The sequence below is a fragment of the Manihot esculenta genome, chromosome 2 (assembly GCF_001659605.2).
Source record: "Manihot esculenta cultivar AM560-2 chromosome 2, M.esculenta_v8, whole genome shotgun sequence".
Classification (NCBI taxonomy): Eukaryota; Viridiplantae; Streptophyta; class Magnoliopsida; order Malpighiales; family Euphorbiaceae; genus Manihot; species Manihot esculenta.
In genome coordinates, this window is record NC_035162.2 from 2356573 (window position 1) to 2374266 (window position 17694).

Sequence of the window (17694 nt, forward strand, 5' to 3'; positions counted from 1 at the left end):
CTCAATACTCTAATTCTACATACTGAAAGTTCATATTCATAGACAGATTTATTTTATTTTAATGATGTAATATTATTATTAAAATAAAAATACTATTCGATCATCAAAGAAATTATCTGGCTAAAAAAATTACTTTTACCAGATTATAGTTTATTATTATTATAATAATAATTATTATTACCACTTTAAATCATGCATCTTGCGGGTTGCAACCTAGCAGGCAATTTTCATCCATCATGCACAGCTCATCCCTCCCTGTTATATTGCCAAATCAGGAATACTTAAAAAATTCCCAAAAGAAAATCACATAAAAGAGAAATTTTAATAAAAACCCAAAAATAGTACTACCAATATGACCATTCTAGTAATTTCACAAAAGGTTCCATCCCCGCAAGTAAAACTTTTTACAAAATGTGTTAATGTCAGAACCGTAATTAAGGGAAAAGCAGGGGCTCTTAACCAACAGAAGCAAATACGACGTTCTTTTGACCTCGTGGAGGTCCAAGTGCCCTCTAAAAGCCCTGAACTCGGTGCTGTGTCTGTATCCTGTAGTCTAACCGGCGGCCGTAAGGTCCCCATGCTTTAGCTGTTTCGCCCCCTCATTACCCTTTTTATTACTCTGAGTGTCATTGGCAGGTACCTCTATATTCTCAGCTCCATACACAATCATCCAGTCCCATTCACTCTCCTCTGTTCATAGCAACAGAGCCAGGTCCTTTTCCCAGGGGAAAGCACATTCCCCCTCCATTAACGTAAGTGAATGGTTTTGATAAGTTTCTTTCCTGGGTTTTCTGTTTTACCGCTTATTTCTATTGGATTGTGCATGTACATGGGTGATCATGGTATCTTCATCAATGGTTTATTTTTGCCTTTTTAAGCGTGGGTTTTGCGTGGTTTTCTTCTTTGGATTGGGTGTAGAGATAGTGTTATATCTTGTGTGTGCATGTGAATACAGTTTTTAGGGTGGAGTTGGGGTTTAGTTGATGATGGAATTGAAGGGTTTTGTAATGCGCATGTGTCGTGTGTTGTGATTGGGGGAGGGGGCAGTTTGGTTGTACAAGTGAGGCTCTATACAATGTGTATAGAAAAATTATGTTTTCTTGAATTTTGATCAATGGAACAACTGTTTGGCTGTTTATGATTTCGTCGCTGTTTCTATTTAATACGTAGGTTTTGATCTTATGAGGCTGGGGATTAGGTCTCTGTTTGTTGTGATTGTCTGACTAGTGCGTGGCAATGGCGGCTACTAATTTCAATTGGCTATGGATTGACTCACTTTGCTGTTGATAGCTTTTATGGTTTTTGTAATTTTGTTTCTTGGTAGAAATTTTGTTTTAACTATTTAGGGTTTAAGTGCTTCGTACATAATGACTGTTCAGGGTTTGACTTGGGTGGTTCTTTTGATCATTGCTTATAGTTTAAAAGTTTCATGATCAGTTAGCTCTTTGGAGGGAACATGGTGGCTAATTTGTTATGGTGTTTCTTTTTGTTGTAGCAAGTGCCAAGTTCCAAAGTTTTGGGCTAACTGAGGCTGGGGTTTTGTGCATGTGTTTATCCATCATTGACAATTCTGGCTTGAATTAGCATCTCAATCGATAGTGTGGGCTTGGCGAGTGGTAGAATATAACAGTTGTGGTTGTTAAAATTTCATGGGTGACTGATATAGCAATTTCATGATTCCGATTCATTTACACGTGTCATTTTTTCCAATCAATGCTGTCTTTGTTTATTTACTATAACTGATCCATTCATTTGCTACTTGCACTCTCTTCACATTATTCCTTTATGTATGAAAGCTAGGTTGCAACAACTGTTGGATAGTTGAAGACAACAAAAGGGTGACGAAAATATACTTTTCATGCATCCCACATGGAACTGTCAAGCTTAACGACAGCACGCTTTTGACACATATGTTTCATTTAATTGGAAGTATGCTTGTAGCATTTTCCAAATTATTTTACCATAATTGCGTGTTTCTTGTTATGATCTTTTTTTAAATATTGCATTATTCCTAGTATACATCTCTTTTAGGCTAACAAGTCAGTGATGTTGTAGAAAATTTACGTAAAACTATAATATTGCTTTTGTATTAATATAATTTAGGGGCACCATGGATGCATTCCACATATTTACTACCTACCTACCTTGTCTGTAGTGCTTGTAAATCATTTGTAATATCTGAAAATAACACATGCATTAATGCATACTTGGTTAAAGAAAAATAATGGTATATGAATTATATCCATTTGAAATGGCAAACTGGCATATATGCTTGTACTTGATCATTATATTAGAAAAGACAAAAGAGTATGTTGTGAATGCTGATCATTAAAATTGCATTATCAATTGGATAAGATGTGTACTTTGTTGCTCTCTTTATTCATAATCTTAACCCAATATTTTTTATGCTATTGCTCCCATTGAGTTTTTATAATCTTTTTTAGTTCATTTATTACTATTTTTTTTTATTATTTTTGATGGTTTATGAGCTTGTCATCCATTTCCCCCTTCTTTTTGAGAACAAATTAGAACTGTGAGGGCTTAGACAAAGGCTTAAGTTTAGAGAAATGATACTGACTTCCAAAAAACTTTATCAAGCTAACTGGTACTTCTTTGCTAATGTAGTCAATAACTCTACTCAACTATGCTTAGGCATGGTTATTAAAGGTTCAAGGTGCATTAAGGTCCAAAGGACTCTTGGGGCCTAGATGTAAGGCGCAAGGCGCAAACATATGCCTAAATGAGTGAGGTGCAAAAAATAAAATTTAATAGAAAAGCTAATTTTTAGATAACCAAGAAACAAAAAACTTAAGTAACATGTTAATATTTATTTTCTTTAGATATATATGGTATATCATCAAGGACATATCACTTTAATAGCATGATAATGTCTTTGTTGAGAAAAAGAAAGAAATAAAGAAGCAATATCACAATAATACTATTGATGTCGTCTTTGAAAATCTCCTTTGACTCTTTAAATGTGTGTCATGTGTCAACCTGCAAAGAAGAAAAGATGAGGTGTTTGTTGTCTTGTTGCCGACCACTCCGACATTGAAGTTATTATGCTGTGAATTTGGCGAGTAATCAATATAGAATAGCTCAAGTGTATTAAAATTGCGTACTTTGAATGCTGTTTTCTAGTTGCTTTTATACTATTAGAGGATAAGGGTTGTTGTCTTGTTGTCTAATTTCATCAAAATATGGAGTTATTGGGTAGTGGATAAAAGATCTGTATTTTTTGGGATTATGGAAATCGTGTAGTAATAGGTTATTAACGGTTAAGTGATAATAGCTAGGTTCGCCTAGGAATGGGCTAGCTTATTAACAGTTAAGTGATAATGGACAAATTCGCCTAGGGATGGGCAAGGCTAGTCAACTTGAATACTGAACATCTAAGGGTTAAGCCTACGTCGCCAAAATATCTATTAACCCCATCAAACGGACGATTGATGAGTAACGAACACGACAACATTGAGAACCAATGAGGGACTGCCAACCAATCTTAGTTGATGGGGCGGGTATTGAGCTATATCAACTATAAATAGATTTTGTTGAAGGCGTTGCACTCCTTCTTAGAACCCAGAGAGGGGGGCCTTGGCCCGGGAAGGGGAGAGTGGCCGAGTGGTCAAAAGCGACATAATGTAAATCTGTTGAAGTTTTTCTACATAGGTTTGAATCCGGCCTCTCCCACTTTTTTGTCGTAGACATTCAAGCAACTGACAACCCTCAATAAAATTGGCCTATCTCCGTCCCAACTAAGGTCCACCTCTCTCATGATTCAGGGTTTCAATCAAGGAGGTCACCGGGCCCAAAGCGTAGATCTTGATTGAGCTTGCCAAGTCAACTTTAGCAAATTACTTATCTTGCATTAGGATTAGAAAGGAAAATTTCAGATAAACTAGAAATAATAACAAGAGAATATTAAAAACAACGTATGAGAAGAGAGATTAAAAGCGACTAGTTAATATTCTTCTCAAGTCTGAAAATTCTAAGTCATCAATACTGGATTCTAGTGGATTGGCAAATATCTAGTTAAGGAGTGCACTCCTAGGTGCTTAAGGTTTTAGGGTTTGGAGCCTGCTGAGCCTTGAGCCTGAGGCGCGCATTTAATACTATGTGCTTCGGTCCCAAACTAGTTAGGGTTGATTAGATCCTTTTTATTCTTTTGTTCCTTTTAGTGCAAACATCCCATATTGTTGAAACTAAATGATTTTTTAATGCTTCACCATCTGCCAAGTTTGGCATTCCTCTTATACAATCCTACTATTCAAATCTACCAAGAAGTGTACTTCCATATTTGTGCATCGAGGTGTTTTCTTCAAGTTATTTCAAATTGCCTATTAGTTTGCCTTTTTAGTGGCTACCATTACTTATTAGCTTATTGAGATTGCTTACTCGGTATACTTTGGTTTCTATGGCTCAGCATTCTATGCTTTTACACTTCCTCAGTCAAAATTGAGATTTCTGTTTGTAAATTGTTGCTCCTTTGTGCCTTTTCTCCTCAGTATGCCTTTTGTCAATAGACAATTTATTATCTTGTGGAATTATTTTCTGGTTGTTTGTTCTTTCTTATTAGAATGATATGATGTTATATGCAGGGTGCTTGATTAGTTCCAAATAAGTTTAAAAGTATGGAGATTGATTTATTTGAGGAGCAGCAATTGCCATCTGCGTTTCTAACAGCCATAAATTTCGGTGTTTCAACTGATACAGAAAAGGTAACTCACTTTCTATTATCTTTTCTATCACAAATGGAAAAAGACATTTGAAGAAATTTGTCAATTATTATCACAAATTGATTGCTGCAAAACATTTTTTTTCTATTATTTTTTCCATGCAATGATTTAAAATTTATTGTGAACTGCATGCTTTGTGGTCATACTTATTGATCAGGATCCTTGTTAGCTGTCTAGAGCATAGTTAAAGAAAATTTCATAGATTTGTTCATCTGCAATATTGGTATAGGTTTAAAGATAGTCAGGATAGCTTGATAATGTTTTGCATGATATAAATGCTTTTTCCTATATAATTTACAACTCTAAATAGGATAATCTTCACCCTGCTGGTAATGGGTGAAGAACCTAGGAGTACAATGATAGTGACTGGTTCTTGACATGACAAAACAAAATTACTTGCATATATACGAACATGTGTTGTATATACTTGCATGTATTTGAATACTAATGTTCATTTTCTTTTGTTGCTCTGAAATAAATTATATATGACCTGTCATGGTACTATCCAGTATGGTGGTGAGTCAATATCATCTTCATGATAGCATTGAATCATGTCCTCAACAATTTGTGTTAACCATTTCGTAGCTTATTACTTCCTCTCTAACACATAACAGCTGTGTTGTATGACTGCTTTTTTCAGTAGGTTAATTTCTTTCACTTAAGCTGCTCCATTGTCCTCAAGTCCAGTTCCGCTTATGAAATTTTGTTGATTTTCTCATTGACACAAATGGGCTCGAAATGTAATTCTACTATTGTGAAAGAAAATGTCTATGCAATGGTTGTATGAATCCTATTTAATCATATTGTGATACTGCAACAGGAAAAGCTTTCAGTTTTAGTTATTGATGCAGCAAGTCAGGTCAATGATCCCAAGTTGGGGTTGCCAAATCCATCTTCTCAATGCTCTACTTGTGGATCCAAAGATTTAAAATCCTGTGAAGGTGTGTGGACTGAAATTTTATAAGAAATTATGTCGGTTAGTGATCTTCTATTGCTGCAAATTGTGCTGATATTCTATTATCAATTGATAGGTCATTTTGGTGTTATTAAATTTCCATTCACAATACTGCATCCTTATTACCTGTCTGAAGTTGTAAAGATATTGAACAAAGTTTGCCCAGGATGTAAATCTATTCGGAAAGAGACCAAGGTTAGGTGCTGTCGTCCTTGCGCTGGACTTTCTTTTAAACTAATTTTTACAATCTTTTTCTCTATTCATTTTTCTCCCTGTGATAAACTTCACGTTATTGTGATATTGACACAATTATAAATTAATTTAATTTTGTATGCTAGATTTATTTGAATGACAGAGCATGAGCATATGGAAGCTATGATGGAAACTCCTTTTCATTCATTTGAGTTCATCAAGTCATTCATATTTTGTTTTCAAACTTAGAAAATCATCTTCCATTTATTGTTCTCTTGTCATAATTAATGCCTTATTGGATTTTCCATTTCAAGATCCAAGACATATTGGGGAAAATCATTTCATTGGCTGTAAAAGTTTAATTTAATACCATTCTTCTGGCTGCCTACTTGTTGGTGATGTTTTCCTTTTTCTATCTTATGCATGCATCAGCGAACTGGTTCAAAATATAGGCAAAATCTGCCTAAGGGTTGCAAGTACTGTGTTGTAAGTCTGTCCAGCTCTTTTTACTACTTGTTTTCTTTTATACCTACGTGATTCATAAATCATAATATTCATTTTTGTTACAAACAGGGAAGTTCAATAGGTTGGTATCCAACAATGAGGTTCTCTGTATCTTCAGAAGAAATCTTCAGAAAAAATGTAATTATAGCGAAATTCGTTGAAAGACCTCTACAGAAGTCCCAAAGGAAAGGACCAAAGAAAAGGTTGGCTGCTGATTATTGGGATATTATTCCAAAAGATGAACAAGAAGAAGAAAACATTGTGAGACCAAACCAAAGAGTTTTATCGCATGCACAGGTAGCATAGTGTGGCTTTATTATATACTCCCTCAATCCCACAAAGATCGACCTCTAGTTATTTTCACATGGATTAAGAAAGTTACTAACTTATAATAAATTTCATATTGTCTTTCCTAATATATTTTCCATTCATATTGCTCAATTACTAAATTATTTTTGGGACTAAAAAGTTTTGCTTTTTCGATGCTTATTAAATGGGGCTATATTAGGAACCTAATCAATTAATTATTATATCAAAAAGGAAAATGGCATATAATTTGGGACGGATGAAAAATGAAAACAAACCCATCTTTGTTAGATGGAGGGAGAACATTTTTCTGTAGCAATTACTTCTAATTGACCGTTGTAGAAAATTTTTTAATTCACATATTGAATATACACAAGGATTTCAAAACCTTTGAACTGATGTTTTTCTTTTAAAATCATCTCCTTTAAAAGGTTACTTCCTGTATCTGCTCATGTTCTCTCTTTCATATGCTATAATCCTATTAGAAAATTATCTATATGTGGCAGCCACATTTTGTTTTCAGGTTTGTCATCTGTTGAAGGATGTTGATGCAAATTTCATAAGAAAGCTTGTTATAAAGACAGATTCAATTTTCCTTAATTGTTTCTCAGTAACACCAAATTGTCATCGTGTGACAGAAGTTACACATGCATTTTCCAGTGGCCAGAGATTATCTTTTGTAAGTATTTGTTTCTTGCAGTGCTTTCTCAATTTTATTCACGTGTTTTACATTTGCTCCCATAGACTTGTACATCTCTCATGTTGCTTGAAAATAACCAATGGTTGTAGGATGAACGGACTAGGGCTTACAAAAAACTGGTTGATTTCAGAGGGATAGCAAAAGAATTGAGCTTCCGTGTTCTTGACTGCCTGAAAACTTCTAAGGCAAGATAAGCAGCCTTTTTCCTTTCTCCTATTTGTGTTGGAGACTTGGACTCTGTAATTTTAATAATGTCAAGCTTTTCTGCTTGTTATTACTCTTTTATTTTGCAGATCAACCCAGACACTTCAGTAAACAATGAAGATATCATCGCTGCACAAAGGAAGATAAATGATCCTGCCTCCAGGCCATCTGGTTTGAGATGGATTAAAGATGTTGTTCTTGGTAAACGGAATGATAATTCATTCCGTATGGTGGTTGTTGGTGATCCTAATATTAAGCTGAGTGAAGTTGGTATACCCTGTCATATTGCAGAAAGGTTGCAAATTTCAGAACATCTGACAGCTTGGAATTGGGAGAAGTTGAATACTTGTTGTGAAGTACGAATTCTTGAGAAGGGTGATATGCATGTTCGGAGGGAAGGTAATCTGGTCCGTGTTCGTCATACTAAGGAACTCCGTCTTGGTGACGTCATTTACAGGCCTCTAAATGATGGAGATACTGTTTTGATCAACAGGCCTCCATCTATACATCAACACTCACTCATCGCTCTCTCGGTTAAGGTCCTTCCGGTGACCTCTGTTCTTGCAATCAATCCACTCTGTTGCCCCCCATTTCGTGGAGATTTTGATGGTGATTGCCTACACGGCTATATTCCGCAATCAGTTGACACCAGAGTTGAGCTCTCTGAGCTGGTTGCTTTAGATAAGCAGTTAACTAATGCACAGAGTGGCAGGAATCTCCTCTCGCTTAGTCAAGATAGTTTAGTTGCTGCTCACTTGATCATGGAGGATGGAGTTTTCTTAAGCCTATTCCAAATGCAACAGCTGCAAATGTTTTGTCCTCATCAGTGTTCTCCAGCTATTATGAAAGCTCCTTTCCTTAATGGCTGTGCTTGGACTGGAAAGCAATTAATTAGCATGCTCCTACCTAGAGGTTTTGATCATGATTTTCCCTCAAATAAGGTTTGCATTCGTGATGGGGAGCTTATTTCTTCTGAAGGATCATTTTGGCTACGTGACACTGATGGTAATCTTTTCCAAAGCCTCATCAAACATTCCCAGAGTCAATTCCTTGACTTTTTGCATACTGCTCAGGAAGTTCTTTGTGAGTGGTTGTCTATGAGGGGCTTAAGCGTTTCGCTCTCTGATTTGTACCTCTGTTCTGACTCAAACTCATGGACTAACATGATTTCTGAAGTTTATTGTGGAATACAAGATGCAGTTCACACATGTAATGTAAAACAGTTCATGGTGGATTCGTGTCAGGATTTCCTTGCTGGAAATGGTGAAGATGATCAGCTTGCTGTCGATTTTGATGTAGAGCGCTTGTGTTATGAGAAACAGAGATCTGCTGCACTCAGCCAAGCTTCTGTTGATGCTTTCAAGCATGTGTTCCGTGATATTCAAAGTTTAGCCTATAAATATGCAAGCAAGGACAATGCATTGATGGCTATGTTTAAAGCAGGAAGCAAGGGTAATATGCTAAAATTAGTCCAACATAGTATGTGTGTAGGCTTGCAACATTCACTTGTTCCATTGCCTTTCAGAATGCCTCACCAACTTTCTTGTGCTGCTTTGAATAAACAAAAGGATGACAATGCTACTGAATTTGCCAAGTGTTATATCCCATCTGCTGTTGTTGAAGGTTCTTTTTTAACCGGCTTGAATCCCCTGGAATGTTTTGTTCATTCAGTAACCAGTCGAGATAGCTCTTTTAGTGACAATGCTGATCTTCCTGGGACTTTAACTCGAAGACTCATGTTTTTCATGCGTGATATACACACAGTATATGATGGAACAGTGAGAAATGCTTATGGGAATCAACTTGTTCAGTTCTCCTATAATAACAAGACAGACATGTCTGCCCCAATGTATAGCACTGGCCATGACTTTGATAACTGTGATGGGATAGGCGGCCAACCAGTGGGTTCATTGGCTGCTTGTGCTATCTCTGAAGCTGCATATAGTGCTTTGGATCAACCAATCAGTTTACTTGAAAAATCACCTCTACTAAATCTTAAGGTGCTCCTTCTACTCCTCTCCACACCCACCCCTCACTTTCAGTGCCATTCTCATAAGACAACATGTTTTGAAGAATTCACTAACATGTTCTGGAGAATATGAAATGTGAAGGCCACTTGTGAATAACAACTAGCAATGATATGTTTATTTGTTTGCACACGCACAGTCGCTCCTGATGTTACAGCTCTAATGAATCTAAAATTGGGAAGACACTGATCATATTTCTGTTGCTTATACAAGTATGCTATTTAAATATACTGTTTAGGTTGTAACACAAATCTGGAAACTGAACTGCTATAAAACAGGTGATACCTGTGCTCAAACAGGACCACAAAATTGGATAAGAAATAATTATATAGCTTGAGTTGTGGAAGTATACTTTTCATTCTTGGCTGTGAGGCTAGTATCATCTTTCTTTGTGATTTTCCTAATTCTCTTTATGGTCTGGATAACTGATATCTTTTGCAGTGTAAATGAATTTTACTTAATAGTTAATTGAGTGCTCTTGCTATTTTTCTTGGATTTCCTGAATCCTAATCAGTTTTTGATTTGGTTAAATTGCACAGAATGTGCTGGAGTGTGGTCTGAAAAGGAGTAACGCTCACAAATCTATGTCACTATTTTTATCCGACAAACTTGGAAGACGTAGACATGGTTTTGAGTATGCTGCCTTGGAAGTTCAGAACCATTTGGAGAGAGTACTGTTTTCAGATATTGTTTCTATTTCAAGGATAATGTCAGCTCTTATTCTTTTATAGTTCTATTTGTGTTATTTTATTTCCAGTAGTTTTCCATGTTGGCTGTGGTATAATGTTTATCATTGTTGTAATAATCAATGTATTTTGTGGGCTTTAGTTTCTCTCCGCAGAGTGAGAGCAGGACCCGTTTCAGTCCTTGGGTCTGTCATTTTCATGTACATAAGGTAATATATTCTGAATATTGTTTCTTTTCTATGTGTATTATTGAATCCTATATCTGGTATAAATGTTGCTGCTTTTCAGGAAATTATGAAGGAAAGAAGTCTAAATGTGCATTCTATCATAGATACCCTTTATAAGCGGTGTAATTCGAAAACCAATCTGCCAAATGTGCAAATAATATGCAAGTAAGCTTATCCGCTTGCTTTACCATAATAATTGCATGTTTGCAGTTCCTGATAGTTGTGGTGCTTGTCAGTTTCTCTCTCTCCCTCTCCCAATTGGTGCTTCTCTTTTACCACTTTGGAAACTTGATTTTCCTTCAGAATGGAGAATTATTATGGTTTCTGCATGGTTTGTTTTATATATTGCACACTTCTTGCTTTCCTTCAATATTGGAAGTAAAATTTGCTACTCTCCTGGATCTGTTTAATTTTTATAATTTATATATGTTTTCTTGTAATCTCTTAACTGATGTCTCACATTGCACTTTTTGTATATGAATTACTACTTAAGCTTGAATCCTTGTGAATTACTCTTCATATGTCTTCATCTATAAAAACATTACTTAATTCTATAAGTTCCAGAACTTTTCTTTTATTTCTGGTGGTAAGATGTGGCTGGTATTTCATTCACTTAAAGGAACCCTTTATATGGTTCACATCCTATGCATGTGCCAAGCACATTTTGAATGTTGGTTTGCATATCTATTTGTCTCTTCAATAAATTATCTGAAATACAATTATAGCCAGCTGTTACCTCCGCATCAGCACACAAGTTGGCAATCTGGGATAGATTTGGCCTATGAATTATCTTATGCAGTTGTATCTTATCTAAATCTAACTTTTAAATGATGGTTTCTCTACGATATTATTTAATATAGCTTGATAAAATGATCCACAACTTGTATAACATGTTCAAGTATGGCACACATCCATACATTAACAGTTCCCTGTCAAATTGATTATTTAAAGGCGGAAAAAGAGAAACATTGCTGAAGGTTTCTTTGCAGTGCCACACAGTATATGGCTGTTCCATCAGGACATTAGATTCCAATATAAAGCAAACTAAAGTATATGTGATGTGATGGTGAAGGATACTGTAAATAAGATTTGGGTGCCACTGTCCTACACTATCACTTTTCTTTTGCTTTCCTCCATGAGCTAGGATATGAATTTGTCTGCAGACCTTAAGTTGTTAAGATCTAAAAATTTTCTCTCATCCCTGCAACCTCTTTGTGTCCATATGTCAGGCATCAACATATAAAAAGCTCTCAAAAATTGTTACATGGAGCTTTATAATCTTTTTTACCTGGTTGATTGAAATTTCAGGGACTGTTCTGTAGCTGACAATCAAAGGGAAATGGAAGACACTTTCTGTTTAACTATTACTATAATTGAAAAGTCCAAGAATTCATCTACACAGTTGGAGACAATTCAAGACCTGATGATTCCATTCCTTCTTCAAACAGTTTTAAAAGGTTGGTAAAACACAGATTATTCCTTGTGTAGGTTTTTTTTTCCCAATGTTGTATGGGTTTGACAGGTGCAATTTGATTTATGTACTTTCTTACAAGCTAGTTATTTGATTTATATGAATAACCTTTTAGCCCTCTCTATGAGTAAGTAGTTTCAAGATATGCCATACTGTAGTAGACAGGTGGTTTGATTTATTTTACTGGATTTCTGATTTGATGGCTAGGATTAATGGAGATAGAGAAGGTGGATATTTTATGGAATGATAGGCCACGGATGCCGAATTTGCATAAGCATCCTTGTGGTGAGCTATACTTGAGGGTTTCTATGTCAGGGAGCTCTGACAAAACAAGACTATGGAGCTTGCTCGTGGATTACTGTCTCCCGATAATGGATGTGATCAATTGGACACGCAGTCATCCAGATAACATACGTGATTTCTGTTTAGCATATGGCATAGATGCTGGATGGAGATTTTTCCTCAATGTGAGTCGGTTTATTGTGACTTCTTGCATATGATTATTCCGGACAGTTGGCACATAGACTACGCACTAACACATCCTCTAACACAGAATTTGGAGTCTGCAATATCTGATGTTGGCAAGAGTGTGCTTCCTGAACATTTGCTTCTTGTTGCAAATTGTCTATCAGTTACCGGAGAGTTTGTTGGCCTAAATGCGAAGGGCTGGAAACGGCAAAGAGAGCATGCATCAGTCCTTTCACCATTTGTGCAAGCATGCTTTTCTGTTAGTTCTCATTGCATATTTTCTTCCACATACATGTATCCTTTACTCCCAGTGTCAAGTATAATTCATCGGTATGCGCTGAAATTTGTTGCAGAATCCTGGTAATTGCTTTATCAAAGCTGCCAAGGGGGAAGTTGTGGATGATCTTCAAGGTAGCTTGGATGCTCTGTCATGGGGAAAGATTCCTTCCATTGGCACTGGACATTTTGATATTGTTATTGCTGGGAAGGTAAAATTACGTTGTTCTTCCTAATAAACAGGCTAACAAAATGTTAAGAGTGAAACAGTTTCATGTTTGAGGTAAGGTCTTAAATGGATCCTGACTTTCTCTTTTTAAAATTCATTGTTTGATATCAAAAGAGGAAGTCTGAGGCATCTGCTATTTGAATGGTTTCTATTCCATTGGACACATTGCTTTGATTTGATCCTTTCATAATGAAGCCTCTCGTTTCCAACTTAAATTCCCCTCATGACTGATGTTATCTTTAAACCATCTAATTCCTTCCATTTATGTGCCTAACTCATCAGGATTACAAGCTTTCAGAACCTGTGGATGTCTATGACCTTCTGGGTAGCCAAATGAGTACTGATCAGCAGACTGCTGAGTTTGAAGTGCCTTTTGCTCGGAGCTATAAATCTGACAAATATGGTGCCCAATTTGTGTACAAGACACCTTATGGCCCTAAAGGAATGTTGGAATCCTTAAGAAGGTTATTTACATATAATGATATTCATAGACTTTCCCAAGCACTGAGCAAAATCTTGAATAAGTAAGTTAGTCCTGCATTGAATTTTTCATCTCTTTTCTGTTGCAATGTTAATGTCATGTTTATGATAGAAGCCCGGGTCATATGCAATTTTCATACCACATTTAGTGGCAATTTCAGAAAAGGAGCTTTCATGTGTTATTCGGCATCAGTAGTGTTGCACTTGTAACGAGGATATATTTTGGATATCATCATGCACGGTTGGCATGTCATGTTCAATGGCCATTTCCAGTTGTATGGTCATTCTTATCTTTTATGCTCCTCTGTACTTTTTCAGTAACGAGAGGGCAATGCCAAAGCATTGCGCTTGGACACCCTTTTTTGCAGAAAAAGCATGAAAATGTACAATAAAAAATGATGCTGATTTCTTGCAAAATGATCCCTAAATTTTTGTTGCTTCCTATCCTTTACAGCTATTTTTATATATGAAATAGAAAAAGAATGTAAGGAATGTCCTATTTGAAATCATGCTGCATTTTGGTCATAATTTTATTTTATTTTCATTCACTCGATAACAGCTAAAAAGTTTTTCCCACTTCTTTTAACAACATTTAAATTGGTGCTTTTTAGAGAATCAGGTTTGAACCACAATCCCAAACAGGCTTTTATTAAAAGATGCAGCAGTTAAATCTCCAGAACACTTGTGAATGCTTTTCATAATGATTCCAAGTCTGCATAGAAAATATGTGTGTGCATGCAGAAGAATGTACAAGAAATTTGGTAGTCATACAAGTTATGTCATTTTTAAATTTTGCTTTGCTTAACTGCATTGATGTATTTTCTTTCTGTGCGCCAGAACAATTACAGTGTTTTCTCATTTTGACTCTGGCCCTTGTTTTCTTTGCTTTGAGGTCGTTGAACTTTATTTATGTTGTTCCTTTCCAAAATAATGTTTGGTAGTTGGCTCTCTAAAAGTCTTTAAATTGCTCTTGATGAAGGTACCCTGTAGATCACCAATTAAATGAGACTGACAAGTGTACCTTGATGATGGCTTTATATTTTCATCCTCGAAGAGATGAGAAAATTGGATCTGGAGCCAAAGATATTAAGGTATGTTAAATTCAAAAAAGAACTTGATTACCTGCAAGGCTTGGCTTATGTTGAGAAGGGACATTGAAGCTATGCTTATTTGAACGTGACGATGTATTTGCACAATGTTAATAATAGCTGTTCTGGTTGCTTAATATTATGTTAGTATAAATTTAACTAAATAAAACTTACTTTTAGATTTTGAACACCTTGTTAGAGTACTTCAAAGTATATAACACAAATTACGTGACCTTATTATAGTTAGTTCTACCGGTATCTTATTTCAATAATACTTTCGGCTTGTAAAGTTTACAGCCTCATTTGAGTGGGATTTGTTGTGAAACTCCATATGCTCTCTATTTATGGCATTTCTTTTACCGGGCAGAAATAGAGATTAAATTTTTGTACCTCAATTTTAAACTTCGAACTTCTTGTTCTAGCTACATGTTCTATCAAGACCTCCAATTTTTTGAGAATGTCATATGGGATCACCGACTCTTATCCTTTCAAACCGGAATGTTGTTTTTCTGTAGCCAAGCCTGCTGCTATATACTTGTTGGTAAGCAGAAACACTTTAGTTACATTATTGAAAAATAATATAATATCCATTATGACATTAGCTGCCTGCTAACCTGACTATATGCAAAATGAATTGAATTACTCTAGTAGCCTTGTCCCAAAATTTATTTTTCAAATGTAATGCTTGATATTACAAATTTTCATGGATACTATAAATTGATGTATATATGATTTAGCCCTGCAGCTCCATGATGCTTTGTTTTCCCATCCTTGTCAGGTTGTAAATCATCCAGAATATCAAGATTCACGATGCTTTTCACTAGTTAGAACAGACGGGACAAATGAGGACTTCTCATATCGCAAGTGTGTCCATGGTGCTCTTGAGATCATTGCCCCTCAAAAGGCCAGAAGGTATCATGAAAGATTTTTACAGAGCCGTAATCTGTAATGTACCAGATCAGAAGACCAGACATGTATAGCTGCTGCCTTTAAGACTGGACAATAATAATGGATGGCGCTCATGCTGAGTTCCCGTTTGACAGCTAACACAGTTGCTTTGGAAGAGTTGAGGAGCAACTGAATATAGTTTTTGAAGCTTTTATACCTGTTGAAAGCTGTACGCCTTCAACAGTAGTAGATTTGCATGAGAAGAAAGCTAGAAACAGCGATTCTTCCATCTGTTTGTTGTCAATAAGTAGCGCTTTTTTTATTTATTTATAAGTAGGGAAGGCACTTCCCAAGCTTCTTTTTGCTCCTTTCACTATAGCTTTGTTTGCCTTCCAGTGTATTGTACGGCAAAGAAGATCTAGTGAAAGCAGCAAAGAGAAGCTTGCGTGAAGCATTCATTTTCATGTACTCATAAATAAATATGGTAAATTTTTTTTGGGAAGAAAATGAAAAGAGAGAAAGAAGGTTTTCCTGTTATTTTTATCATTTCTCAACTTTGGGGTTCGGCCAATTTCATGATTCAAACTTCTTTCTCTATATAATCCAAGAGAGGATCCACATCCACTGAAAATAATGTTGTGAAATTTACGTCTGCATGGCAAAAATCAGTGGCAAGATTCATGCAACTTGCCCTAAAAGCTTGAAGTTTTGAACTTCATTTTGAAGCATAATGGCCCTTGGGTTTTGACCTTTCATCGTTGATGATGAAACGTCCAATTGTTAAACTTGTCGCTGCTCCTGATACTAAGCCATCATGCGTTTGGACTCTTGATCAACCCCACCTGGGTCCTTGTCGACGAGCCTACTTTTGTATTATTAGTTGAAAACATCATGAGCCCAACGGCTGCTGGAATCCATTCTTTGCAGGTGTTGTTATTAATTTGTCTCCTCAATTCTCTCTTTTTCTTTTTTTTTTTTTGTTTCATAAAAAAGGAAAAGATAAGGTGTTTTGCAAAAACATTCTTGGTATTGCTGAATTCTGTATTTTGAAAAATCCATTAAAATTTTCTCTAAATTGTTCAGTACATTTTGTTAATCATTTTTTATTTTATTTCATAAAACATACTTGGTCTCTAAATTCTGTATTAACACTGCACTCCATCTGTTTTTAGAAAATAAATTAAAATATCACTTTCATAAGGGTACTTTTGATATTTTCATTAGGTATTAACGTTGTGTATGTTAGTTTTCATTTTGCATTGGGAAGAATTTATTTAAGTTCTTATAAAGAAATAGTTAAGTTAAATTTTTGTAAAATTCTAGTGTTAAAGTTTATTAAATAAAATGGGCATAATAATAACAAATGTGAATCATAATTGTATAAAAATGAATTAAAAAATATTTGTGTAAAGTGTCTTGAGGCTAGAAAATAGGAGGCTCAAAAACAGAAACCTTTGTCGTGTAGAATATTTTTATATTACAGCTAAGAAATTATTGGACACCGATAAAGACCCTGCCCTCCTTTCTTCCACGTGTTTTAAAAGTAAAGTTTTCATATTCCAGCCCTCAATTTTAGACGCTTTTTTTTTTTCATTTTTTTTATTTAAAATTGATCATTGAAAAAATAAAATTTAAAATTTTTTAAATATATTTATTATCAAATTAAATTAAATTTACTAATGCAAACACCTTTTAATTTTTTCGATCATTTTTATTTATTGTTTGATAAAAAAAATTTCAATTTTATTCTGAAATAATGAAAAGAATGGTAAGCAAAAATACTCATCAAGAAGATGTTGCTTCGTTGTCTTGATAAAATGTGTGTAACTATTCTTATAATTGTAGTAGCTGTATTAATTTAGTAATATTAAAATTTACTTTTAATTAACTCATTTTTAATTGAGAATAGATGATTTCCTTATAAATTCCTCGTTTTGGTAGTCACATGGTGTATGAGCACAATGCACGTGCAGCATTTTATTAGTTTAGAAAAAAAAAATTCAGACAAAACCTCGATTTCTTTTTAAATTAAGAAATTGAAGATTGTTATATAGATCTTTCAATTAGGAAAAAAAATGTTAAAATGACCGTAGAAGAATATTTAATTATTTGGTGATGAAAGGTGTTTGCCTATCACCATTTAATTTTGTATATTTAATTAATTAAAAAATTAATAACACACATTCGTTTAGGATCAGAATTGAAATACAGTCATCACGTGATCTCATGCTATATGTTGCTGTAAAGGCAAATCCAT

General features: G+C 35.1%; 1 protein-coding gene across 2 annotated transcripts; it reads left to right on the top strand.

Annotated features, from left to right (window-relative positions):
• Window positions 1-489: 489 nt before the first annotated feature.
• LOC110609454 (DNA-directed RNA polymerase IV subunit 1) lies at window positions 490-15974 on the top strand. Of its 2 annotated transcripts, XM_043953930.1 has the most exons (20): window positions 490-752; window positions 1797-1929; window positions 4599-4718; window positions 5557-5677; window positions 5768-5886; window positions 6316-6369; window positions 6457-6684; window positions 7217-7372; window positions 7483-7578; window positions 7687-9597; window positions 10164-10333; window positions 10453-10519; window positions 10599-10702; window positions 11846-11994; window positions 12216-12475; window positions 12562-12735; window positions 12830-12964; window positions 13264-13505; window positions 14441-14552; window positions 15328-15974. In XM_043953930.1, exons 3-20 carry the CDS (start codon window positions 4632-4634, stop codon window positions 15496-15498), a joined length of 4356 nt encoding a protein of 1451 aa, XP_043809865.1. In that variant the 5' UTR covers window positions 490-752; window positions 1797-1929; window positions 4599-4631; the 3' UTR covers window positions 15499-15974. The 2 variants fall into 2 exon arrangements, with proteins under 2 accessions (XP_043809865.1, XP_021604721.2); XM_021749029.2 differs by lacking the exon at window positions 1797-1929 and having other exon boundaries at window positions 491-752.
• The last annotated feature ends 1720 nt before the right edge of the window (window positions 15975-17694 follow it).